Source organism: Dendrobates tinctorius, unplaced genomic scaffold, assembly GCF_039654945.1.
Source record: "Dendrobates tinctorius isolate UK_male_01 unplaced genomic scaffold, ASM3965494v1 ptg000026l, whole genome shotgun sequence".
Classification (NCBI taxonomy): Eukaryota; Metazoa; Chordata; class Amphibia; order Anura; family Dendrobatidae; genus Dendrobates; species Dendrobates tinctorius.
The window spans coordinates 20,220,040-20,247,865 of record NW_027361694.1 but is presented as its reverse complement, the minus strand read 5'-3'; the positions used below and the strand labels follow the sequence as shown (position 1 = coordinate 20,247,865).

The following is a 27,826-nucleotide window of genomic DNA, read 5'->3' as shown; positions in this document are numbered from 1 at the left end:
AGGTTTCCTGTCCCTGAGGGCGGATCCCTCTCTCTCTCCGAGGTGCCGTCATGGGGGAAAGAGAAAAAACATGTTGTAGTGGTGCTTTAAGGCCACGTTCACACAGCATAATTTGGTCAGTATTTCACATCAGTATTTGTAAGCCAAAATTTGGAGAGGAACAATCAGTGGAAAAGTATAATAGAAACCCGTCACCACTTCTGTATCATCTCCCACTCTTGATACTGGCTTACAGATACTGAGGCCCAAGACTGATGGTCTGCATGTAAGAAATTGCAGCAGGCACTAATTTGACACGTATTCTGGATCAGATTTGCCCATTACACTGTAAGGCAATGATTGCACAAAGTAGATCACATACTGGCTACTATCAGTGTGCCATGCGTTTTTCTTGGATACATTACAATTATAAAGATAATAAAGGTCAAATACAGTTTACTATCTATTTAAAAAAAAAAGGACACGGATCACAAAACGGACACTTGAAAAAACAGTTTTTCACCGTTTTCTTCTAGAAAATAGGGAAGGTATGTAATTCATGAATGAGACCTGTGCAACACTTTAGTGTCACAGAATAGTAATGGACCTAAAGGGGTTATTCCTGGTTCCCTTGTGTCGTGCAGCAAATGTGCTGGCAGCCCCTTCAAGGACAATTCTGGGATCTAACAAGCAGTATCTGAAACAAGCACCATCTAGTGGACAAAGTATAAATTACACTTCTTGAATTATGTGCAGACACAGACATATCAATGACATTTTTTCTCTGCAATGGCACATGGCAAAAAAATGTTATCTTTTATGAAGGGGACTGATAAGCTTCAGCTTGGGATCTTTTTTCAAAACAATCTTTTTCTTCTTCACAATATGGCCATGTTCCTCTTCAGTGAAAATAAGCGAGAGAAAGAAAAGTCACGTCTGCAGCTGGTAATGCGGCTACATGAGAAATGTCTTCTCACTGCCAAACACGGGCTCAGATCCAGTCAGGACAAAACTGGGAAATTTAATTCTGAAGCGATCAGTCTATGACTCCATTGCAGAACTTTACTACTGTGTCTTAAAGGCAAAGACACACCGATAGGGAATTTAGATTGTGAGCCGCAATGGGGACAGTGATGATGAGGTCTGTAACGCATTGCAGAATGAGATAGCGCTATACAAGCAAAGCGTAATAAATAAAAGAGTGGTCCAGGACTTCTATATTAAGTCTGATGATTAACTGCTTACATATTAGTCCATATAGATAGAATATATCCGTCCGTAACTGAAGATGCACAGTGAACAGAGCCAATACAACCCAACTCCATATACTGTGTAGTGGCTGTCCTCAAATCCTGCTGCTCCGTTCCTATTGACTTCCATAACTACAAGCAGCTGAGTTTTGGGGGTGACCACCAATCAGATATTCATGATCCATAGGGATAGGTCATTAATATGGAAGACCTGGGCTGCCCCATTAAACCCCAGCAGTTAGCCTATTTCTTATCGGTGCTGTCCTGACAAGCTTATAGATAATATGTCGCATCAGGGGAATGAAGGAGACGGGCCTCTGACCTCACCCTTCACACCATTAAAGAGACAACTCATAGATGTAAATGTGAACATATGTCATTTATGACAGGGATGCTTGTACTTACATGATCAGTACAAAACTAAAAATTTACAGCAGAATAAAGTCACATTCATATAAATGTATTATCTGTCAACATTGTATAGGCCCACATGAGCAGGTTTATCAGCGGGTCAAGTCATAAAAGAGGCCAAAAACCACCTGGGTGACCACTGTATGGTTTTCGACATATAAGGGACATCATGGACATGTCAGACCTAGGACTGAGCTGGGATCTATATAACAGTCTGTAGAATTAGACATTTACCAGTATCTGTGAAACATTTTTAAGACTATGACACGGACTGTTCTAAAGTTACTAATTACATGGCACCAAAATCTACTCCTGCAACAATGCCGACAAATCTTCCCCATGTTGTCCATGGCTTACACTGAGGCGGGGAACACTCCTTCAGGTCTAGCAAAGTCTGAACGCGTGGAAACAAGTCTAGAGTCAGATCGGCAGCAGAGTGCAGTTATGTGCCCAGGACTTGCCATGCTCCTTACCATCATTGTGTTACCAGACATATAAATCATTAACAAGAAAGTGTAATATTTAATTTATATAACTCCTAAGAATCACATTTCTCTCTCCGTGATCAAAGAGGTCCATCAAATCCTAGTATCCAGCAAAAAGAGTCACTGCCATTTCAAGACCCTCCTTTATTCTTCATTGCAGGATGAGGCACCGGCTGCGAGGACTTTACTCTCCACCAAGGGATTGAAAGTTGCTAAAGTTCATCATGATTCAAGTCTGCGGAAAACAAGAGAACATGAGACATTGCAACATTAAGTAGTCTGGCAAAATAAGAATTGGTCTTGCTATGGCGGCATTATTTCGGTTTAGTGGTATGATACACATTTATGATGGAACAAATTATTTAAGGGTGCAGTGAAAAGGAGACGGGTTTAGAGATAACATTTAAAGTTAAAAGTAGTTGTCTCAGCTTCTTGACATTACACAATTTATAGGTAGTGATGAGTACAAGTTCTCATTACTCGAGTATGCACCGAGTATTGCGGGTGCTGGAGTGACATGTTCAAGTCTCCGCGCCTGAATGCTTTGCAGCTGTTAGGCAATCCCTGCATGTTTTGTGGCTGTCTGACACACAGTGGCAATCATGAGTATCGAGCACCTACGCCCTTAACTATTTATAGTTTACTGCTCATTGCGTAGGTTACTGGTCACCTCTGGAGTCGATCAGGAGCGGCTGGTTTCATGAGCAGAGTGTGTGCTTGCAACCTCCGCTCTGAAACTGGAAGGATTGCTGGTTCCAGCCAGCTTCAGAGTCCCTATGTTTCTTAGATGCTGCAGAAGCAAAGCTGCCTCGGATATCCAGAAAGCCAGAAGAAAGTAATTTGGGGCATGGGGCAAAAAAAAAAAAAAAAAAGATATTTATAGGTATAATTTTACTTCTTCACATACTTCTGATAAGTTAAAAGGGTTGTATCAGTTTCTCCTGAAGATAGATAATTAGACAACCTCTTTAACATCATCAGTACGCCTTGTCACCTAATCCAAAATCACTGGCCTAATAGGCAGAAAGACAAAAACACAAGTCCGTTTTAATTATTGGGGTCCGGTAAACGAGGAAAAGGGAAGGTAATGGAACTCATTGCTTTGTGCAGCTTGATAAATTACTCCTACTGTCCAGAGAAAGTCATGGATAATAGTAAGAGGCCCATCATGTAATAAACTGTGATGAGAATTCGGCCATATTCACATGCATTCCTTTTATGTAAATTAAAAGCTGCTTTTTACAAACACTCGCAAAAGCTGTGAGATCTCAGAAATATCTTACATATCGTACTTTTTTTCCCTGAATTTGAAAACTGCAGAAATTTTTAAACCTGCAGCGCATCAATTCTTTCAGTGTTTTTGCAGCGTTTTTTCGCCCATCGCAAGAAATTACTAAGTAAAAAAAGTTGCAAAAAAAAAACAGCAACCAATGTTTTTGATGCATTTTTTGTGAATAAAGCAAACTTTATTAAACATGTACTCTAGAAAACGCATACACACTCACCTCGAAAAACGCTGCAAAAAAAAAAAGTGACAAACACAGCCATATTCACATGCATTCCTTTTATGTAAATTAAAAGCTGCTTTTTACAAACACTCGCAAAAGCTGTGAGATCTCAGAAATATCTTACATATCGTACTTTTTTTCCCTGAATTTGAAAACTGCAGAAATTTTTAAACCTGCAGCGCATCAATTCTTTCAGTGTTTTTGCAGCGTTTTTTCGCCCATCGCAAGAAATTACTAAGTAAAAAAAGTTGCAAAAAAAAAACAGCAACCAATGTTTTTGATGCATTTTTTGTGAATAAAGCAAACTTTATTAAACATGTACTCTAGAAAACGCATACACACTCACCTCGAAAAACGCTGCAAAAAAAAAAAGTGACAAACACAGCGAAACAGGCATTTTAAATGAAGCATGTTGGTGGTATCCTATAATGTCTTAACAGTTATGTTCTAGTTATGAGGAGGCGGATGGTATGAACGCATTCTCCAGGATGTTCTCTTACCTATAGGTGGTACTTGTGTTCTATTCTTTTTCTGTTCCTCTAACTTCTTCAATAGCAGACGGATCTCATTGTCATAGTCTGTCCATTCAAGAACAATGCGTGCTGCTGCTTTTAATTTCGGTTCTTTAGTTTTAGGATTGTTGCACTGTGGGTTTAAATAAAACAATTTAAGAGCAGCTATTGAGAATGCGTCAGTTACCCTTATATAGTCTGCAACCAAAACAGACTATTTCAACACACAAGCATTTACCAGAACATCCACCTAAGTTTAAGTTTAAAGAGGTATTTCTACTCAATTTTTTGAGCAAGCGATAGGTCATCATAGAAAAAAATTCCATGCGCTCCCCTGATTCTGCAGCTTTTTTCCGTTTTGGAGTGCGTCGCTTTATTATAAACATTCACATTAGTTGCCATTTTTCGCACTAGATAGACTGTTGAGACAGACTGATAGCACTTCTAGATCAGCTGAGGAGATGTGATTGGCAGTATCTGGGAGAGAGGGGTTAAAGTGTACACCCCCAGAGAAGACTGAAGAAAAAAAAAAGAAAAAAAAAGTTACACTACGTGGAGAGATTTCACATAATGTGCTTCAAAATCAACAAATGTGAATACAGTGGGTACGGAAAGTATTCAGACCCCTTTAAATTTTTCACTCTTTATTTCACTACAGCCATTTGGTAAATTCAAAAAAGTTCATTTTTTTCTCATTAATGTGCACTCTGTACTCAATCTTGACTGAAAAAACAGAAATGTATACATTTTTGCACATGTATTAAAAAAAACCAAACTGAAATATCACATGGTCATAAGTATTCGGACCCTTTGCTCAGTATTGAGTAGAAGGACCCTTTTGAGCTAGTACAACCATGAGTCTTCTTGGGAGTGATGTAACAAGTTTTTCACACCTGACATTGGAGATCCTCTCCAGTTCTGTCAGGTTGGATGGTGAACGTTGATGGACAGCCATTTTCAGGTCTCTCCAGAGATGTTCAATTGGGTTTAGGTAAGGGCTCTGGCTGGGCCAGAAAACACCAGAGAAAAAATGCATAGATGCTTACCTGCCCAGGACTCCAAACAAATGCACTATCAGGGTGCAGCGGACCCAATTAAAGAGGGCGGTAACACATGCAGCAATACTGATGAAACCACCACCCTGACAATCCATAAGTGGTGGCTGTATGGTATATTAGTGCTCAAAAACCGATAATCTGTATGCGGCATTATTAACATACAGGTAATGCAGAGCATCTAGCTTACAGACTATTCGTGACACCCATACTCTTAGAACAGGCGGGCTTGCCGAGTGCTAACCTAAATGCATCCTGTGTGAACAGAGGCCACAGTTTACAGAGCCATCTGGGCCCAACTGCACCCTGAAAAATAAATACAATGCAAAAAACACATCAATATATATGAGGTATTAGTTGATATTATGGCCAAAATATGGAAGCTCGCAACCCACGACAAGGTTCACCACGTTTGCGAGTCCTAACACTAAAACAGAGCTCACCGACACAAAAAGAGGACTTGAAATCCTCCAAAAAATTTGTTTCCTCAAAAAACACCAGAAGAAAGATGCTTACCTTCCCAGGACTCCAAACACATGCACTATCATGGTGAGGGGGACCCAATTAAAGATGGATCTGATGGTCCCAAACTTCTTCCATTTAATGATTAAGGAGGCACTGTGTCCTTAGGAACCTTGAGTACTGCAGAAACTCTTTTGTAACTTTGGCCAGATCTGTGCCTTTCCACAATTCTGTCTCTGAGCTCCTTGGCCAGTTCCTTTGACCTTATGATTCTCATTTGGTCTGACATGCAGTGTGATCTGTGAGGTCTTATATAGACAGGTGTGTGCCTTTACAAATCAAGTCCTATCAATTGAATTAAACACAGCTGGACTCCAATGAAGGAGTAGAATCATCTCAAGGAGGATCACAAGGAAATGGACAGCATGTGACTTAAATATGAGTGTCTGAGCAAAGGATCTGAATATTTATGACCATGTGATATTTTAGTTTTTCTTTTTTAATAAATTTGCAAAAATTTCTACATTTCTGTTTTTTTTTCAGTCAAGATGGGGTGCAAGCGTGTACATTAATGAGAAAAAATGTGACAGGCCCTGTTTAATGGGGTTGTCACATATGGAGCATTTATGGCATCAATAGGATTTTCCAAGTAAGCTGACAGATTAAGAAACAGCTCTCTCCACATAATTCTAAGGAAGCACTGAAAATTGTCGAGAGCTGGGGCTGGTTCTTGAGATAGATATATGCATTCCACCGCTCCAGGTTACAAGCTTAGCCAGGCTATGATTGGGGTTACTGTGTAATGAGACAAACATTTTTGAGCTACTACTTACCAAATAATTACCCATAATTCAGTCTGATGAATTCCTGAATAAGCAAGTACATCAGAAGACTCCAGTTTTTGGTGGCATACCAGCAGACTTAATTTCATGCTGCTCAGTGACCTTATAGTCTCATTCCTCTTACATCTAATGGCGGTGTATCCATAATACATCATACTAATGAGCAGCCGTGTAATTACCCTGGACTCCAAGTACCAGATATATTCCTTCCCTCAGATAGGACAATACTCTGTCATATGTGTCACATAACATACAGACCAGGAGCTTTCTCTTACACTAATCATTTAGCCCACCACTAAGCCCCTGCTATTGGCAGATTTTTGGCTCTTTTTGTTTGTTTAGACCAGTGTTTCTCAACTCCGGTCCTCAAGACCCACCAACAGGTCATGTTTTCAGGATTTCCTTAGTATTGCACAGGTGATAATTTCATCACCTGCTCAAGCATTAATAGCATCACCTGTGTAACACTAAGGAAATCCTGAAAACATGACCTGTTGGTGGGTCTTGAGGACTGGAGTTGAGAAACCACCATGGTTACTTACCGGTAGCCGGTTTTTCCGGAACCCATGACAGCACCACCAGAGAGAGGGATCCGCCCCGCCAGGACAGGAACCTACTGAGACATAAGGGGCGGCACCTCTCCCCCGCTTCAGTTGGGTTACAGAGCACTGAGAGGACTTCCCGGTTAGTTACATGTTTAATCCAACACCACAACACTCAAAAAACACCCTACTAATTGTGCACACCCATATGGTGAAAAAGGGGGGGGAATATACGGGTGCTATCATGGGTTCCGGAAAAAACGGCTACCGGTAAGTAACCATGGTGGTTTTCCCTTCACCCATGACAGCACCACCTGAGAGATTTTTGGAGACTTCGAAACACCTTAGGGAGGGACCACCGCTTGCAGCACCCTTCTACCGAAGGTTAAGTCAGCAGAGGAGGATAGATTCAACCTATAGTGCTTAAAGAAGGTTGAAGGTGAGGCCCAGGTAGCGGCCTTAGGGTACTGTCACACTTAGCGATGTACCGGCGATCCCGACCAGCGATATGACGCTGTCAGGATCGCTGGTACATCGCTAAGTGGTCGCTAGTGAGCTGCCACATAGGCAGATCTCACTAGCGACATCGCTGGGGACGGGGGTCGCTACTTACCTGTCACACCAGGCGATCCTGCGTCCTCCCGTCCGGGCTCCACGCGTCGCTCATCGTCACAGCAGGAAGCTGACGACGAGAAACAGTCCAGCCTGTTCTCGCGCGATCAGCGATAACCAGCGGGGGAGCGGGTCGGAGGTAAGTATCAGACACAGCGATATCGCTAGCAATATCGCTATAACGTCACTAGTTATAGCGATATTGCTAGCGATATCTCTTAGTGTGACATGCCCTTTACAAATCTGTTCAATCGATACCTCTGCTTTTTCAGCCCAGGAGGTCGCCACGACTCTGGTGGAATGAGCCTTGATGCTGTCAGGAATCGGGATACCACTAGCTGTGTAGGCTACACTAATGGCCTCCCTAATCCATCTAGCAATAGTCCCTTTTGAAACGCCATAGCCTTTACTGGCACCCTGAAAAGCTACAAATAGGGACTGGGACCTCCTCCACTGGCTAGTCATAGATATGTATTCTACGAGAGCTCTCTTAACATCCAGACTATGGAATTTTTTCCTCCCCCAGATTTTTTGGGTTCTCGCAGAAAGATGGAAGGACAATTTCCTGGCCCCGATGGAAATCTGATGCTACTTTGGGCAGATAAGCGGGGTCTGTTCTTAACACTACCCTATCCTGAAAGACTTGCGTATAAGGTGGATTTACTGAGAGAGCCTGTAAGTCGCTTATCCTGCGGGCTGACGTAAGGGCCACTAACAGGATTGTTTTTAGGGTCAGAAACTTTAGGGGTAGCGGATGTAATGGCTCATACGGATCTTTTGTAAGTGCTTCTAGCACCAGGTTTAAATCCCAGGGGGCTATCCGGGGTATTGGGATAGGCCTAGCTCTATGGCAGGATTTAATAAATCTGGCTACCCACCTATTTGATGCCAGTTTGCAGTTGTAGAGCGCCCCTAGTGCAGACACCTGAACTTTAAGTGTGTTCACTGCCAACCCCATCTGCAACCCCGATTGTAAGAACTCCAGGATGGCATTAATCGGGGGTTCTTTTCCTAACGGCCTACCTAAGAACTGCAGGAACTTATTCCATGTTCTGCCGTAGATGTTAGTCGTCACTGGTTTCCTACTCTTTAGCAGGGTGGCCACCAACCCGGGGGAGAACCCTCTATCCGTTAAAAGCGACCTTTCAAATTCCACACCATCAGATGGAATCCTTTGACCTGAGCGTGGAATATTGGACATTGAGCTAGTTGGTCCGGGATTTCTGACAGTACCCATGGATCGGAGAGGGACATCCTTCGTAGCAGAGCAAACCAGGGCCTTTTTGGCCAAAATGGAGCTATTAGAATCACCCTGGCTTGATCGTTTCTGATTTTTCTGACAACTGTTGGAATTAGAGCCACTGGGGGGAACGCATAAGCCAGCCTGAAGTTCCACTGGATGTGCAACGAATCCACTGCCCATGGTTTTTCTATCGGGTTTAGAGAGCAGAACCTGTTTGCCTGTTGTGCTTGTTGGCAAAGAGGTCTATCACCGGTTTCCCCCAAAACGGAGTTATTTTTTGAAAAATGGACCGGTTTAGCGCCCATTCCCCCGGCTTCAGGGTATTGCGACTCAGGAAGTCTGCCTCTGTTTTCTGCCCCTTTTATATGTAAGGCTGTCAAGGAGTGTAGGTGTTCCTCTGCTCTGCTCAGAATGTCTCTTGCCGCTTCCATTAAGGAGTGTGATCTTGTCCCTCCTTGGTGGTTGATGTATGCCACTGCTACCTTGTTGTCTGACATGATGCGTACATTTCGAGCCTGGAGTAGCGGAATAAAGTGACTTAGGGCCTTGCTCACTTCCCACAGTTCTCTCGGGTTGGAGGATGCTTCCTTTTCTTGACGCGTCCAGGAACCTTGACCTATGATGCCCCTTAGGTGTGCCCCCCATCCCGAGGAGCTTGCATCTGTTAAGATTATATCTGACGTCTGTCTGTCCCACGGTATTCCCAAGGTCAGATTTGTCTCGCCCAGCCACCAGTTGAGAGAGTCTCTGGTTTTTAAGGAAAGCTCCAGCTTTCCTTCTAAACGCCCTCTTAGTGATCTTTGTGCTGTTAGTATCTCCCACTGGAGTTGCCGGGTGTGAAACTGAGCCCACCTGACCGCCGGAATACAGGATGTTAGGGTACCTAGCAGGGACATTGCTCTTCTTAATGTCATACATGGTTGGTTTTGGCCCGTCAAGGCCAGATTTTGCACCTTTTCTATTTTGGACTCTGGGAGCAGACACTCTTGCCTTTCTGAGTCTAGTATAAATCCTAGGAAGGTCTGTTTTTTTAGGGGTTGCAATTTTGATTTTTTGAAATTGACTATCCACCCTAAGGCTGAGTTCACACGTGGCGTTTTTTTTCGCGTTTCCGCGGTGGTTTTAACAGCGCGATTTTGCCGCGAAAACGCGAAAAATAAGCATCCCATGCATTCCTATGGGATTCCGCAATGCTGTACTAATGCTGCGGTTTTTACCGTGGCGGAATCGCTTCGCGGTAAAAACAGCAGCATGCTCATTAATTTGCGGAATCGCGGCGATCCCGCACCCATAGGAATGCATTGTTCCGCTTACTTTCCGCATGTGGCTGTGCACACCATGCGGAAAGTAAGCAGAACATTTGCGGATGGTACCCACGGTCCGGAGGAGAGGAGACTGTCCTCCGGGCTTTGGGTACCATATCCCTGCAAAAAATAGAACTTAAAAATAAAAAATATTGTTATTCTCACCCTCCGACGTCCCGCGCAGTCTTCCTGCTTCTCTTCACGCTCTCGTTCCCAGTAGTCCTTTGCGAAAATGCCCGCGATGGCGTCCGTTCTCGCGGGATCGCGAAGTCTTGCGGCCATTCGCTCGACGTCATCGCGAATTACCGCGAGACGTCGCGATCCCGCGAGAACTGTCGTCATCGCGGGCATTTTCGCAAAGGATTACTGGGAACGGATGCGCGGGACGTCGGAGGGTAAGAATAACACTATTTTTTTTTTTTACATTCTATCTTTTACTATTGATGCCGCATAGGCAGCCTCAGTAGTAAAAAGTTGGTCACACTTGTCAAACACTATGTTTGACGAGTGTGAGCAACCTGTCAATCAGTTCTCCAAGCGATGCTACAGATCGCTTGGAAAACGCTGGCATTTTGCAAGCTAAATACGCTTGCAAAACACTAGTTTTTCCGCGGGAAAATCGCGGGAATTTAAAATGCGATTTTCCCGCGGACTGGAATTCCGGAATTCTCGCGGTAATTTCCGCGAGAGTTCCGGTACGTGTGCACTTAGCCTAATTCCTGCAAGGTGTTGATCACCCGGGTCAACTGCGCTGTACAGTGGTCCTCTGAGCTGCCCACTATAAGAAAATCGTCCAGGTATGGTATTATGACCGTGTCGTGAATCCGGAGAAAGGCTGTCACTTCCGCTATGACCTTGGTGAAAACTCTCGGGGCTATAGATATGCCAAACGGAAGAACCCTGAACTGAAAGTGCCTTAAGGGGGTTTTACACTAAGCAATATCGCTAGCAATATCGCTAAAACGTCACCGGTTTTGTGACGTTATAGCGATATTGCTAGCGATATCGCTATGTGTGATACTTACCTCCGACCGGCTCCCCCGCTGTCCATCGCTGATCGCGCGAGAATGTCCGGCTCCATTTCTCGTCGGGCGCTTCCTGCTGAGACTTCCTGCTGTGACGACGAGCGACGCGTGGAGGCGGGCGGGAGGACGTCTGGATCGCTGTGTGTGAATGGTGAGTATCGTGCGCTGCGTCGCTGCTGCATCGCTGTGAGGTCTTTCTGTATGAAAGCTCACTAGCGATCATTTAGCGATGCACCAGCGATCCTGACCGGGTCGGATCGCTCGTCGGATCGCTGATGCATCGCTAAATGTAAAAGGGCCTTTAGTATGCCTTGAATATAAAGTGCTACCCTCAAGTATTTCTGGTAATCTGGGTGGATAGGGATGTGATAATACGCATCTTTTAAATCGACTACGGCCATGAAGCAATCTTGGTGTAGCAGCTTCACCGCCGTAGTTACTGATTCCATCTTGAAGGTCGAGTTCCTTATCCATTGATTGAGCCGTTTGAGATTTATGATTGTCCTGAATGTTTGATCTGTTTTTTTTTTTTTTTTATCAGAAAAAGGGGTGAATAGAACCCCTTTCCTTCCTGTATGCGTGGTACCTCGGAGAGTACCCGCTTGTCTATCAGGCTCAGGATCTCTGTTTCTAAGGCCACCTGCTCTTCGGTCACCTTCCTGATGGGTGTGATGACGACCACGGGTTTTGGCTGACGAATAAAGGGAATTTTCAGGCCTTCTGTTAGGATGGTCAGGATCCAGGCATTGGAGGAGATCTTTTCCCAAGCTTGGAAAAAGAGGGCCAATCTCCCCCCCACTGGAATACTGGCGTCACTGTGGCGACTTCTTTGAGGTGGAGGTGCCTCCACCAAACATAAACCCTGATTCTTTTTTTCTCTTATCCTCCCATCTTCTCCTGTCAGCGGGAGGACGCCCCCTATTGAATCTCCCCCTTCGAAAGGGCTGTCTCCTCTGATCCATAGGGAATCTGGGGAAGCCTTTTTTCTTATCGCCTTCTTTCTCCAGAATATCGTCCAAGTTCTTGCCGAACAAGAATCGACCATCGCAGGGGAGAGAGCATAAGTTGGCCTTGGACTGAAGGTCACCCGGACAGCCCTTAAGACATAACGCGCGTCTAGCAGCATTTGGTAGTGACGCTGCCCTGGCTGTCATCCGCATAGAGTCCGCCGAGGTATCGGCCAAAAAAGCTGCTGCCCCGTGCAAGAGATACATCTCCGATAAGATTTTCTCTCTTGGGACCCTTGAAGCCAGCTTTTCTTCTAATTGCTGCAGCCAGATCATGAGGGAGCGTGCCGTGCAAGTGCCCGCTATCGCCGGTTTTAGTCCTCCTGCTGTCGCTTCCCATGCGTGCCTCAAATATGAGTCCGCTTTCTTGTCCAGCGGGTTTCTAAGAACCCCTGCGTCTTCCAGGGGCAGGGCCGACCTTTTGGAGGACCTGGACACTGCTGCACCTATTTTGGGGATTTTGTCCCATATATCCGCATCCTTATGATCAAAGGGATATACGTCTCTTGGAGGTGGATGGAAGGGCCCCCGATTTTTCAGGCTTTTTCCACTCTTTCTCAATAAGTGCCTGGATTTTCTCGTTTACTGGAAAGGTTCGTTTTTTCCTCTCCTGAAGTCCTCTAGGGTTTTAGCAGCCTTTTCTTCCTGTAGGTCCATTGTAGTTCTAATGGCCTTTAGGAGGGCGTCTGTGTCTTCTACGGGGAAACATGGTTTACTCCCCATGTCGCTGTCTGAGGAGGAGGATTTTTCCGCCTGAGATGACATTGACGTGGAATCCGAGGGGGAACTAGGGGGATCCTTCCTGCTTTTTTTCCCTTTTTCAATAGGGACTTAATTGAGCCTTTCATTTCCGACCTTAGGGCAGATATCAGATTGGCTGCGAAACTAGGCGCTTCCTCCGCCATAGTCCGCTGAATGCACGCAGCACAGAGATCTTTTTGCCAATCTCTTGCTAGGGGAGATTTACATATAGCACAATCCCTATTGTTCTTCTTGTTTCCCGATTTTCTGGGCCTTTCCTACAGGGTGAAGCATACAACAGAAGCCCCTATTAACATAATGCTAACATTCACGAAGATCACTCACCACCCGAAATCAAGGGTACCGGACTCGGAGGCTGCGTCGGAGCACGTGACCTGCGCTCTTTGGATCTTGAGGAGTCCCCCGACCTGCGGCTGGGGCGACTGCTGCTGGAATGGCTTCCATGCTTTCTGCCAGAGGGCTGAGAGGGAGGCAGGGACGCTGAACATTCCTGCTCTGACTCCATGCTGCACCGCCCGTTTGCTGCTGCCTCCTCTTTTTAAATGACGCGCCTCCGCTCAGGTGAGGGTGTCTCTCCCCTCCCCCCTGCGACCGCCGGCCGACCGCTTCAGAAAGCCGGCCGGCATCGCACCCGGCGCCATTATACAGTCGCCCCTCTCTGACGTCAGCCGGCGCACCCAGCATGCAACGCGCCGCTGACGTCAGCGGACGGAAGACGCCAGCGTCTCTCCCCTGCTATGAGGATCGAGATGTGGCGTGCGCGAGGGGAGGGCGGCGCGGTGGGGGCTTCCCGCAGTCCCCGGGGATCCCATCGGCGCCCGCACGAACCCGGAACCCCGGAGGGCCCGGGGACTGCACATCAAGCACCCGACGGCCGACGCTACAGGTGAGACACCTGTTCTTCCCGCGCCAGGACGGGGCTGGGTTAATTTTCTTTTCTTCGCCCATCACAGGCACCGCCGACCATGGGGTTCCTTCCAGGACAGGAACCCAACTGAAGCGGGGGAGAGGTGCCGCCCCTTATGTCTCAGTAGGTTCCTGTCCTGGCGGGGCGGATCCCTCTCTCAGGTGGTGCTGTCATGGGTGAAGGGAAAACACTGGTTTAGACCGATCTTAAGGTTCTTAAGGCGTGAAAATCGATGTGTCCAAATATTAGGGATAGATTAACCTCAAAACCAATAGGACAGTAAAATATTACAGAAGATGTAGACTACGCAGACTAGAAATTTCCTCTTAAATTATTTTTCTCTTCAAAGCGATACAATAACTGCAAATGTATCCCGAACGCTCAGATTATTGCAGATATCTCTTTAAATCAATATATTACACCACAGGCTGTCAGGATCTTGAAGGTGCTGTTTGAATAGCTGTCATTTTTTTTTTTTTTTGGTCTGACTCCCCCAGGCAGTAATGCAATTCTCCTTTCTAGCCCTTGACAGATTACAGAATAGTTTACTGACTTCCACAAATTGAGCATTTACAGAATAAGACATGCTCCCAGGCGGTGTGCTGTACATTTTCTCTTAACACATTTGCTATAGAATGAAAATTCCAAGCCTACGGATAAGAGCTTTCCCATGGCTTATTAAACTTGATCCCTTTAGGCACGGGTGGAACAAGAGGCTGCCGCATTCGATTAAGAATAGAAAACAAAGAGAAACCAATTTTCCAACATGGTAAAGAAAACAAAATGTCTGAAAGATATATGGAATCTGGGCTGTATTTAACCAGTTGGAACATGTAGCTTACTGTACAAGACAAACATACAAGAAACTGTATGGAGCCCAGACACATCAGAAAGAAGAAACAGATTTAGGGTCACTAGACTGCTGCAAAGAAGGACGTCAATAATCCAAAATCACTGACCCAAAAAAGGAGAGGTGAGATCTACACACACTTTGTTGGTATGTGAGGCAGATGCTAAAAATCATGCCTGCAAGCTAATGACCAGAGCCCACTGAGACATAAATCTACAAATTATTGTGCGGTAGAACTAAAGCGTCATTTGTGGTATTACATGAAGAACTTTCCTTGAGAACGTTCTGTTCTCTTGTAAAGTAAACAAAAACTTCATTCACTGCTCTATAGTGTGAACCCGCAGCACTGCAAGCAATGCGATTACACCAGTCCGCTCCAGATACAATGCTCAGAGTTGGCAAGAGAGCACCTACAGTATTCTTCTCTTGGCATGTGAACACAAGGCAGATATGTTGTAGCTTTTTTTTGTGAATGTTCTATATATCTGAGGGGCAGCAAAGTGGCTCAGTGGTTAGCACTGCAGCCTTGCAGCACTGGAGTCCTTGGTGGTTAGCACTGCAGCCTTGCAGCACTAGGGTCCTTGGTTCAAATCCCACCAAGGACAACATCTGCAAGGAGTTTGTGTGTTCTCCCCATGTTTGCGTGGGTTTCCTCCGGGTTCTCCGGTTTCCTCCCACTTTCCAAAGACATACTGATAGGGAATCTAGATTGTGTGCCCCATCTAAATGTCTGTAAAGCGCTGTGGAATTAATGGCGCAATATAAATAAATTAAATATCTTGATGACACATTTGTGAATACAGGTTTTTTTTTTTTTGTTTTTTTTAAACACTATAAAAGTAGTGCAAGGCACGGTATTTTAAAAAATATGTACATTTATTTGAATACAATATCGAAAGGTTATAAAACATATAATGTGACAAAAAAATAACTACAAACCATAATCTACTGATAAATAAGTACAATGTAGCAGAAATGAGTACAGAGTATATAAACAGTCAACAGAACTGAAAACAGATACTTGAAAAAGTCCAATAATAATAAATATCAATAACATAGTATGATTGGACCATAAATAAAGGGAAACAGTGGATGTCATAAGAGAACGTACCAGACGCGTGTTTCGCACCTTACTTTATCAAGCGCTCTCTTGTATCAGTGAGGTACCGTATTTATACAGTTTATAAATACCTCAACGGTCCAAGAGAATGCTGTATACATTGCTGCTTCCTTCTACTTATTTATCAGGAGATGATGTCATTGCTCACTAGTTTGTAGCTCTTTTTTATGTTGTCACATTGTATATTTTTTAACCTTTCTATACTTAATTTAAACATACACACATATATATACACACACACACACATATACATACATATATATATATATACATACACACAGTACAGACCAAAAGTTTGGACACACCTCATTCAAAGAGCTTTCTTTATTTTCATGACTATGAAAATTGTAGATTCACTCTGAAGACATCAAAACTATGAATTAACACATGTGGAATTATATAATTAAACAAAAAAGTGTGAAACAACTGAAAATACGTCTTATATTCTAGGTTCTTGAAAGTAGCCACCTTTTGCTTTGATTACCGCTTTGCACACTCTTGGCATTCTCTTGATATATTGTTCCTATTTGTTCCTGAATGAAGAAGCTCTGTTGTCACACGCTTGGAGATTATCCTGAATAATCCGCTACCAACGGATTATGGACCCAGAGTGACACAGAACCCCAGAGTAGCACAGCAACAGAAACCCAAAACAAAAGCAGCACAGAGCAACAGAGAAGATGTCCACTAGCAGCAATCTTTTCAAATTCTCAGTGCCAAGCCTCACTTAGCAGAACTACCAGTCCTGGAAATTCAAGGTGAAGATGCTGCTCATAAGAGAAGGTACATGGAAATATACTCAGGAACAACTGCCTCATCCATTACCAGATGATTGGCTAGAGAAGGATCAGAAAGCACAAAGCACGATCTCCCTCAGTGTAGATGATAATCAGATTGTGCATATATGCAAGTGTGCAACCACAAAAGGAGATGTGGGATGAGTTACAGAAAGTGCATGAAAGATCAAATCTCAGCAATAAGCTTTATCTCATGAAAAAGCTGCATCAGTCTAAGCTAAGTGATGGACAGAATATGCAGGACTATATAAGAAACACCCTAGAAATTGTGGAGCGTTCTCAGGGGTATTGGAGGAGAAATTAAAGATTTTCATGTTGCTGCACTTCTTTTTAGTGGTCTTCCAGAGAGTTATGACACACTTGGGACTGCACTAGATGCATGGCCAGATGATGAGCTGACACAAGAGTATGTTAAAGGCAAGCTTGTGGATGAATTCAAGAGAAAAACTCAGCATGTAAAGCAGCAATAATGAATCCAGAGCAGAAACGGCATTAAAGACACAGGATTTCCCTAAATACAGTGCCTTGCGAAAGTATTCGGCTCCCTGGAACTTTTCAACCTTTTCCCACATATCATGCTTCAAGCATAAAGATAACAAGTGTAATTTTTGGGTGAAGAATCAACAAGTGGGACACAATTGTGAAGTTGAACGAAATTTATTGGTTTTTTAAATTTTTGAGGAAATTCAAAAACTGAAAAGTGAGGCGTGCAATATTATTCGGCACCTTTACTTTCAGTGCAGCAAACTCACTCCAGAAGTTCATTGTGGATCTGTGAATGATCCAATGTTGTCTTAACTGACTAATGATGAGAAATATAATCCACCTGTGTGTAATCAAGCCTCCGTATAAAAGCACCTGCTCTATGATAGTCTCAGGATTCTGTTTGAAGCACAGAGCATCATGAAGACCAAGGAACACAACAGGCAGGTCTGTGATACTGTTGTGGAGAAGTTTAAAGCCGGATTTGGATACACGATCATTTCCAAAACTTTAAACATCCCAAGGAGCACTGTGCAAGCGATCATATTGAAATGGAGTATCATACCACTGCAAAGTATCATACCACTGCAAATCTACCAAGACCCAGCCGTCCCTTTAAACTTTCATTTCAAACAAGGAGAAGACTGATCAGAGATGCAGCAAAGAGGCCCATGATCACTCTGGATGAACTGCAGAGATCTACAGCTGAGGTGGGACAGTCTGTCCATAAGACAACAATCAGTCGTACACTGCACAAATCTGGCCTTTATGGAAGCGTGGCAAAAAGAAAAGCAATTTCTCAAAAGATAGCCATAAAAAGTGTTGTTTAAAGTTTGCAACAAGCCACCTGGGAGACACACCAAACATGTGGAATAGCTTAGTTACTCACCGATAATGGTGTTTCTCGGAACCCATGACAGCACCACGGAGAGAGGGGATCCGCCCTTCAGGGACAGGAACCTACAGATAAAAAGGGCGGTACCTCTCCTCCGCCTTCAGTTGGTTACAGAGCATCAGAGGGTCTCCAGGTTAGTTAGACAACAGAAATATATGCATAACATTATAATATTGCTTATTATCAGAAGCACCGTGTCTAAACGGAAACACTCTACTAACAGTAAAACGTGCCCACCACACTCGAGAAGGGGAGGGGAATAAGCGGGTGCTGTCATGGGTTCCGAGAAACACCGTTATCGGTGAGTAACTAAGCTATTCTCTCTCACCCATGACAGCACCACGGAGAGAATTACAGAGATTGGTAGCTTAGGGAGGGACCACCGCCTGAAGGACCCTACTCCTGAAGGTCAGGTCAGACGTAGAGGCTAGATCTAATCTATAGTGCCTAAAAAAGGTCGAAGGTGATGACCAGGTGGCCGCCTTACAGATTTGTTCTATTGATACCTCAGATCTTTCAGCCCATGAGGTCACCATCACTCCTGTGGAATGGGCTCTCAACCCTTCCGGAATGGTATTTTCACTGGATGAATATGCCAGGGCAATCGCATCCCTTATGCACCTTGCCAGGGTACTCTTAGATGCTTTGAGTCCCTTCCGAGGTCCCTGAAAACACACAAGGAGAGAGCCTTCCTTCCTACATTTCTTGGTGGCCTCCAGATACTGCACCAGGCACCCCATCACGTGTAAGGTGTGGAATCTGTCCTCTCCCTTCTTTCTAGGATCTGGGCAGAATGAAGGAAGGACTACCTCTTGGGACCTATAGAAGTGTGATGACACCCTGGGTAGATATGCCAGGTCAGGCTTTAAAATGACCCTATCATCTAGAATCTTTGTGAAAGGTGGCCCTACTGATAAAGCTTGCATATCGCTCACTCTGCGAGCTGATGTTAGCGCCAAAAGAAGCACTGTTTTTAACGACAGGATTCTTAGGGATGCTGAGTGAATAGGTTCGAATGGAGGGCCTGTTAGCGTGGATAGTACAAGATTTAGATCCCATGATGGTAATCTTTGATTAGCCATCGGCCTGGATCTGGATACGGCCTTAGTAATCTGTCACCCAGGGATTACCTACCACATTATGGTTATAAAGGTGCCCAAGGCCGCTACTTGTACCTTTAATGTGTTGACCGCTAGACCCTGTTCTAGGCCCTTTTGTAGAAATTCTAGGATTTTGTCAATGTGAACCTCATCCTGAACCTTTACCCCCGAAGTGGATAAGAATTTTTTCTTTTTTTTTTTTTTTTTTTGTAGTGTAGTTATCAGGTTCTCTGAAATTCTTCTGTCTCTCATCAGTGCCCTCTCAAATTCCATGCTGTTAAATGGAATCTTCCTGCCTGAGGGTGTAACACTGGCCCCTGCGATAGCAGGTCCAGGAGATCTGGGAGGATCCATGGGTCGGTTAGAGAGAATATTCTTAGCCAGGAGAACCAGGTTCTTTTGGGCCAGAAGGGGGCTATTAAAATCATTCCTGCCCCATCCTCCCTGACTTTTCTTAGCACTGCTGGGATCAGCATGATCGGGGGAAAAGCATATGTTAGGCCCCATGTCCATGGGAGTATGAAGGCGTCCAGAGCTAGAGAATTCCCCCTGGGGTCTATGGAGCAGAAAGTTTCCACTTTTTGTTTCTGAAGTCGGCAAACAGATCTATGCCCGGGTCCCCCCACATTTTTACAATCTGCCGAAAAACGGACCGCTTTAGGACCCATTCCCCTTGTCGTAATTGGGAGCGACTCAGAAAGTCTGCCCCTTGATTCTCCGTGCCCCGGATGTGTAGTGGTGACAGAGATAGCAGGTTTGCCTCTGCTAATTTGAGGACTCTGGAGAATGTTTCCATTAGGGCTCGGGACCTGGTTCCCCCCTGATGATTTATATACGCTATTGTGACTCGATTGTCCGAAATATGCGGACATGATGACCCCGGGAGCAGGGGTAAGAAGTGTACTAATGCGTAGCCCACTGCTAAGAGCTCTCACTGGTTCGAGGAGGCTTCTAATTCTTGAACTCCCCACGTACTCTGGGCCACTTCGTTGTTCATGTGTGCTCCCCACCCCGTGGGACTGGCATATGTGGTAGCTATGTGTGTTATTTTTGTTACCCAGGGGATCCCTTTGGAAGGGTTGTCTTGGCTTTTCCACCAGGTTAGGGAATGAGTAGTTTTTGAATTTAGGGTAATACGACCCTCTAGGTGTCCCCCCTACTGCAGACTAGTTGGCTAGTACATCCCACTGTAGATCTCTCGTGTGTAACTGAGCCCATTGGACTGCTGGCAGGCAGGCGAAGAGAGAACCTAGTCGTGACATCGCTTTTCTTAATGTCATGGAGGGATTTTGGATGGCTCTTGTTACCATTTGAGCGATTTTCTCCTTCTTGCGGTCTGGGAGGCACTCTTGAATGTTTGAGTCTAATATTAGACCCAAGAATTCCTGTACTCTGCTGGGCTCTGATCTTGATTTTTTAGATTCAGGAGCCAGCCCAGGCCTTGCAGAGTGCCCATCACTCTATCCCTCTGTTCCCAGCGTTTTTGAACTGAGCTGGTTGCTATTAAAAAATAGTCCAGATACGGGATTATTATTATGTCTTGCTCCCTTATATGGGCCATCATCTCTGCCCGTGGAGCTACAGATATTCCGAATGGCAAGGCTCTATACTGGAGTTCTCTTATCTCTCCCTTTATCGAGACAGCTAACCTGAGATATTTCCTGGAGTTTTTGTGAATGGGGACGTGATAATAGGCGTCGCTGAGATCCAACACCGAGATTGGTGGTGGACCTGATTGACTCCATTTTGAAGTTTTAAATTTTTTTTTTTTTTTAAATTTATAATTGTCTGAAACCTGCCGCCTGGCTTGGTCACCAGGAAAAAGAGGGGAGTAAAACCCCTTGCCCCTTCCCTGCAGGGGAACCTCCTGGAGGGCTCCTTTTTTTACCAGGCTTAGGACTTCGTTTCCTAGGGCTTTCTGCTCTTGCATACTGGATCTTAGCGGAGTCATTACATACTTTTGAGGCGGGAGGGAGAGAAGTTTACCATTAGGCCCTCCTGGATTAGGGGTTTACTATCCATGGGTTGTTTGAGATTCTTTTCCAGGCTGGGAGAAAAAAGGGTTAACCTTCCCCCCCACCCTGAGCAAACTGTCACCTAGAGGGCTTTTTGTCTCAGGACAAGTTGCCGAGGAGGAACCCTCTATCTCTTCTCTTGTCAGCCCACTTTGCTCTCTCGGCGGTCTCCGCAAAAGAAACTTTCTATTCCGAGAGGGCCTCTTAGTTGCATTTGAGAGTGCTGCTGCTTTGGACGATAACCAGACTGAGTCTGCGGATGAGTCCGCTAGGAAGGCAGCCGCTCCCCTTATTACTGGGATAGAGTCTAGGATTTTATCCCTTGGCGTCCCGCTATGGCTGGCCTGAGGTTACCTCCAGCTAACTGCCATGCACCTTTAAGAAAGGTATCTGCCTTTTTATCTAGGGGACCCCTGAGGGTGCCCATGTCCTCAAAGGGGAGGGCGAATTTTTTATTTTTTTTTTTTTTTGAGGCCTTTGCGACAGCTACATCGAGCTTCGGGCCCCTTTCCTCACAGGGATATTTCCTTTTAAGGGAAGGGACCGCGGTGTTTTTCCTGTCCGGTTTATCCCATTCTTTTTGATTAGACCCCGCACATTTTCATTTAGCGGGAACACTCTCCGCGCCTTTTCTGGCCCAGTCCCCCGAACATTATGTCCTGGACTGTTTTATCAGGCCTAGGGTCCAGCACCCCCATAGTAGACGTTACCGCTTTCACTAGTTTGTCCACCTCGTCTAGGGGGAAGCAGTGACGCCCCTCTGTTTCCTCGTCTGAGGATGAGGAACTGGAATCTGAGGGTTTTGACGTGATTTCTCCCGATGTCGAGGAATCCGACTGGGAAATCACTATTGTGTCTTTCTTTTTTTTTTGATTTGTCCCTATGCTTAAGGGATATAAGGGCACTCTGACCTCCAATTTAATCGCAGCTTTTAGGTCAGAGGCCAAATCCGGAGTTTCCCAACAGAGGATTTCTTTTGTACATGGTTCCGTTTTTTTTTTGTTTTTTTTTTCCTGCACTCAATGTTTTCTTTGCTTTGGCTTTTGCCCCCGGTGGTCACTGGGGTTATAGCAGTTTTTGGCCCCTGATCATTTGACCATTCCCTTTTCCTATGGGGTCACATGGTCTAGGCAGGTGTTGGTGATAGCGTCTTGTGAAGCCACTGCAGAAACCTGGTGGAGTTACCAGCTGGCTTGAAGCCACTGCTGAAACTGGTGTTGAACTCTGGCTGCCTGGTGTCCGCAGCAGAGTGAGATGGTGAAGGTGGCAGCTGGCTCTGAGGTGTAGAGCCACTCTCTCAAGAAATAGGTAGGGGACTAGCACAAGTGGGGCACTCTCTTTTCTTTTCCCCTTCTTTCCCTAGTAAGGGAAATGGAACTTTTAATACAATGGTGAACATTCACGAAGATCACTCACCCAAAGGTATGCGGCTGCAGGTATCGATTCGGGAGATGGAGTCAGGTCCTGAATAGGCTGCTCTCCTGGTGGCGATTTGCTCCTTGCAGCTGACGTGCTATGCTGCGTGGAGTGACTACTGGAACGACCATCAGTACTGTGTTCCTTTTGACGATGATTGTTGTGCTGCTGCTGCTGCTAAAGCTGCTGCCTGGCTTGCTGCTCCTGTTGCTGGTCACTATCCCCTTCAGGATTGCCTCCAGCCTGGAGCGCTTGTGCAGCCACCATCTTAAAATTTCCCGGCTGGCGTCACCGCTCCCATCCTGCACCGCGGTCCCCGGGAGAGCGCTCCTGCGCATGCGCCGGTTCTAGGGACCCGGAAGCCGGCTTCTACTTCCGGGGCGGCCGCCATCTTGGTACACCTCTGTAACCCGGCGCCGCCCGCATGTTTACCAGGTCCCCACGAGCCCCGACTTCCTCTCCGGAGCGGCGGCTCCGGCGTCACTCCCGCCCGCTCACCCGGCAGCCCGCATCGACCCCAGCAGTGGCGGCTTCGGGCACCGCACCTTCCCGAGGCAGGGGCCTCCCCGCTGCCACCACCGGTCAGGCCGGCCCCGGATCCTGGACACACGAAAGGTACCGTCCTGTGGGTCCCTCTGTCAGGGACAGGAACCGGAACCCAACTGAAGGCGGAGGAGAGGTACCGCTCTTTTTATCTGTAGGTTCCTGTCCCTGAAGGGCGGATCCCCTCTCTCCGTGGTGCTGTCATGGGTGAGAGAGAAGAAGGTGCTCTGGTCAGATGAAACCAAAATCAAACTTTTTGGCAACAATGCCAAACGATATGTTTGGCGTAAAGGCAACACCGCTCATCACCCTGAACACACCATCCCCACTGTCAAACATGGTGGTGGCAGCATCATGGTTTGGGCCTGCTTTTCTTCAGCAGGGACAGGGAAAATGGTTAAAATTGATGGGAAGATGAATGGAGCCAAACACAGGACCATTCTTGAAGAAAACCTGTTGGAGTCTGCAAAAGACCCGAGACTGGGACGGAGATTTCCAACAAGACAATGATCCCAAACAAAGCAAAATATACAATGGAATGGTTCACAAATAAATGTATCCAGGTGTTAGAATGGCCAAGTCAAAGTCCAGACCTGAATCCAATCGAAACTCTGTGGAAAGAGCTGAAAACTGCTGTTCACAAACGATCTCCATCAAACCTCACTGAGCTCGAGCTGTTTACCAAGGAAGAATGGGCAAGAATTTCAGTCTCTTGATGTAGAAAACTGACAGACATATCCCAAGCGACTTGCAGCTGTAATCGCAGCAAAAGGTGGTGCAACAAAGTATTAAGTTAAAGGGGCCGAATAATATTGCAAGCCCCACGTTTCAGTTTTTGAATTTCAACAAAATTTTTTAAAAAAACAATAAATTTCGTTCAACTTCACAATTGTGTCCCAATCGTTGTTGATTCTTCACCAAAAATTTACATTTGGTATCTTTATGTTTGAAGCATGATATGTGGGAAAAGGTTGAAAAGTTACAGGGAGCTGAATACTTTCACAAGGCACTATGTAAGAAATCTTAGAGAAACTCATGAATGCTTTGTCTGTAAAAAACCCGGCCTCCTTAAAGCAGACTGCAGAATTTGGAAAGCAAGAATGAGTCAACTTTGTATCACGTACATATCTTGGAAGCGCATTATGGGCCCTCATAAATCTCAATCTGCAGTTGACAAGTTGAAAACCTATGCTAGAGGGGCCAGCTCAACAACAACAACAACCAAAAAATCCTTAAACAAATCAAATCAAGAGGAAACATCGCTGTTACAGGAGCCAGAAGACATGGATTCAGAACCCACCCTGAAACAGGTCTCGGCACAGCTACTGGTCGCCATTCAGAGTAGTACAGCCTCATTGACTGGGAAAATCGACGAGGTAAAGACTGACTTGGGTCTCCTCCGCAACGACATGTCCAATTTGGGAGAGAAAGACAGACAGGCAGAGGATAGAATTTCGAATTTGGAGGACCAAACAGCACCTTTACCAGAACGTCTCAGACTCCCAGAACAAAAATTGGAGTTGTGTATCCAGAAACAAGATGATTTGGAGAATAGATCGAGGAACAGTATTTGTATAATTGTATTACCGGAAAGAGAGCAGAAGGTAATAACCCTAGCAGCTTCGTGGAAAAATGGATGCGTGATCTATTCCCGAAGGCCACCTTCTCTGCTGCGTTTGCGGTGGAGCGAGCACATCGGGTGCCTGGAAAACCAAATCCTCCGGGGGCTCCTCCTAGACCTCTACTCACCAGGATTCCTCAACTGGAAGGACAGAGATTATATTCTGCAATTGGCAAGAAAGGCCCAAACAATCAAGTTCGAAAATACTACTGTGATGTTATTCTCGAACTTTTCGGCATATCTACAAAAGCGGAGAGCCTCCTTCATTTCTGTTAAGAGACATTTGAAGAGCTCAAATATCATCTATTCGATGGCATACCCAGCTAGACTGAGAGTGGTGGATGGGGATAGGGTAACTTTCTTCCAGACCTTGGCGGAGGCATGGATCTCCCTGAGAGAAAAACGCCAAAAGTAGTGATAATACAAGTTAATGTTGCAGAGTCTCTTTTTCTAAAATTTTCGTAGTACCTGTGTTTCACACTTCTGTATGTGTCAGGGTTTGATAATTGTAATGGTAGCTTTATGCAATTCTGACAATAACTGCTCCCATATAGTTTTGTTAAAAAGATTTTCCTTTTTTTAGTTTACGGTTTGGTTAGATGTTGACATATCTCCCCTTCTCTAAATGCTTATCTATGTATGCAGACACTTGGCTCCCACTACTTGGGGGATAATAGTGATTGTTGGGAATTCAAATGGGGATGTAGTGGGGCGCCCATTTCTGCCCGCAAAGCTATATAAAAGATACTTAGATCAGTTGGGACCGGTCCTGTTGCAGACCCTGTCTGAGGCACTTGCAGGACATTCACTCCGCCAGTCCTTTTATGATGCCACTATTGTGGGGATTCCAAAGCCTGATAAGCCTGCAGAGGAATGTGGTTCCTATCATCCCATATCCTTGCTCAATACTGATTATAAATTTCTTACAAAACTCATTGCTAATAGATTAAAAGCTGTAATATTGAGCATTGTACCAGAGGATCAAACTGGCGTTATGCCAGGAAGAGCTACCTCCTCGAATATTAGAAGAGTGCAGGTTCTGACACAGATAGGTCATAAATATAAAAGACCTTGGGAGATGGGCCTCTTTGGATACTGCAAAGGCTTTCGATTCCTTGGAGTGGAAGTTCTTACAACGGGTGCTTCAGAGGTTTGGCTTCTCAGAAACATTTTGTAGATGGATTGAATTGCTTTATCGTATGCAGAGAGCCAACATACTGGTGAATGACATGCCGTCGGAATATTTCAATTTGAGTAGGAGGACCAGACAGGGCACCCTGCTGTCTCCGATGCTCTTTGCGCTTGCGATTGAACCAATTGCACTTAAGATTAGACAGGATCATTTGGTGAAGGGAATCAATATTAATTCTAGAGTGGATAAGGTAGGATTGTATGCGGATGACCTAGTGCTCTTCCTGGATGAGACTGAAAAGTCCTTCCTAGGGCAATTGACCTTATTGATGGCTTTGGGAAGTTTTCGGGTCTTAAAATTAATTGGAGTAAGTCGATGGTCATGCCGATATTGGATAATATAGCAGTACCCGTGTTGTTTGGTTTGCAGGTGGTGCCAAGATTTAAGTATTTGGGCACAGTGATTAACCAGAATCCGATTAACCCCTTAACCCCCAAGGGTGGTTTGCACGTTCATGACCAGGCCAATTTTTACAATTCTGACCACTGTCCCTTTATGAGGTAATAACTCTGAAACGCTTCCATGGATCCCGGTGATTCTGACATTGTTTTCTCGTGACATATTGTACTTCAATTTTGGAACCCAAATTTTTTTTCTTCAGGTTCAATTTTTTTTATTTTACCAAGTGTAAAAGGAGAAATTGTACTGAAAAAGTTAGTGCGCAATTTGTCCTGAGTACGCTGATACCTGATATGTGGGGGGGAACCACTGTTTCGGCGCATGACAGAGCTCAGAAGGGAAGGAGCGCCATTTGACTTTTTCAATGCAAAATTGGCTGGAATTCAGATCGGATGCCATGTCACGTTTGGAGAGCCCCTGATGTACCTAAACAGTGGAAACCCCCCACTAGTGACCCCATTTTGGAAATTAGACCCCCCAAGGAACTTATCTAGATATGTGGTGAAAACTTTGAACCCACAAGGGCTTCACAGAAGTTTATAACGTAAAACGGTACAATTAAATCATATTTTTTCCACAAAAATGATCTTTTCACCCCCAGTTTTTATTTTCCCAAGGGTAACAGGAGCCCAAAAGTTAGTGCAATTTGTCTTGAGTACGCCGATACTCCATATGTGGGTGTAAATGACTATTTGGGCGCATGGCAGAGCTCGGAAGAGAAGCAGCGCTGGTTTATTAGGTTGTCCCAGGGGGGACATCGCTGATCTGTCACTTCACAGATCACTGTGACAGATCAGTGATCTGTCACAGGCATTGAAGACTTCCTCTTGCCTGCGCTTTGCAGGCACTGAGGAAGCCAGCTCCCTGCAGGCCCCCCGAAGGACCCAGTCGTCATCTTGGATTCGGAGACCTGCAGGGAAGGAGACCCCCGCTGCAGCGCTGCACATTGCGCTGCTGTGGGGGGCTCAGGGAAGCACGGAGGGAGCCCCCTCCCTGCCGATGCTTCCCTTTAACCCCCGGTACACCGCGATCGTGATGTGCAAGGGGATAACGTGTCGGGGGCGGTCCGTGACCGCCCCTGACACATTGTGCCAGGTGTCAGCTGTGATAATCAGCTGACACCCGGCCGCGATCAGCGGCGCTCACCACGTGGGCGCCGCTGATCGCTGTGACGTTCTATCCCGTCCCTGGGAATTAAGTCCCAGGGCACATGGACGGGATAGTATGTCACATGGCAGTAAGGGGTTAAAAACCTTGAAGACAATATATACACCCTTGAGGATATGATGAGAAAAAAGTTTGAACTATGGTCCCGACTCCCACTGTCTGTAGCAGGCAGAATTGGATTAATTAAAATGATAATCCTTCCAAAGTGTCTATATATGTTGGAACACAGGTCAATTAAAGTCCCCAAGGGTTACTTTAAGAAAATGCATAGCTTGATAGCAGCGTTTATATGGTGCTCATCTAGGCCTTAAGTGGGTATTGG

The 27,826-nt window shown here is 45.3% G+C and overlaps 1 protein-coding gene across 2 annotated transcripts in view; it reads right to left on the bottom strand.

Annotated features, from left to right (window-relative positions):
* Positions 1 to 1,589: 1,589 nt before the first annotated feature.
* UGGT2 (UDP-glucose glycoprotein glucosyltransferase 2) overlaps positions 1,590 to 27,826 on the bottom strand; it is a 548,948-nt gene continuing 522,711 nt past the window's right edge. For both annotated transcript variants that reach the window (XM_073569567.1, XM_073569569.1), the window contains 2 exons: positions 4,134 to 4,278; positions 1,590 to 2,360 (listed from right to left, as the gene is read on the bottom strand). In XM_073569567.1, coding sequence (XP_073425668.1) covers positions 2,338 to 2,360; positions 4,134 to 4,278 — 168 coding nt within the window. In that variant the 3' untranslated portion in view covers positions 1,590 to 2,337. The remainder of the gene's footprint in view (positions 2,361 to 4,133; positions 4,279 to 27,826) is intronic.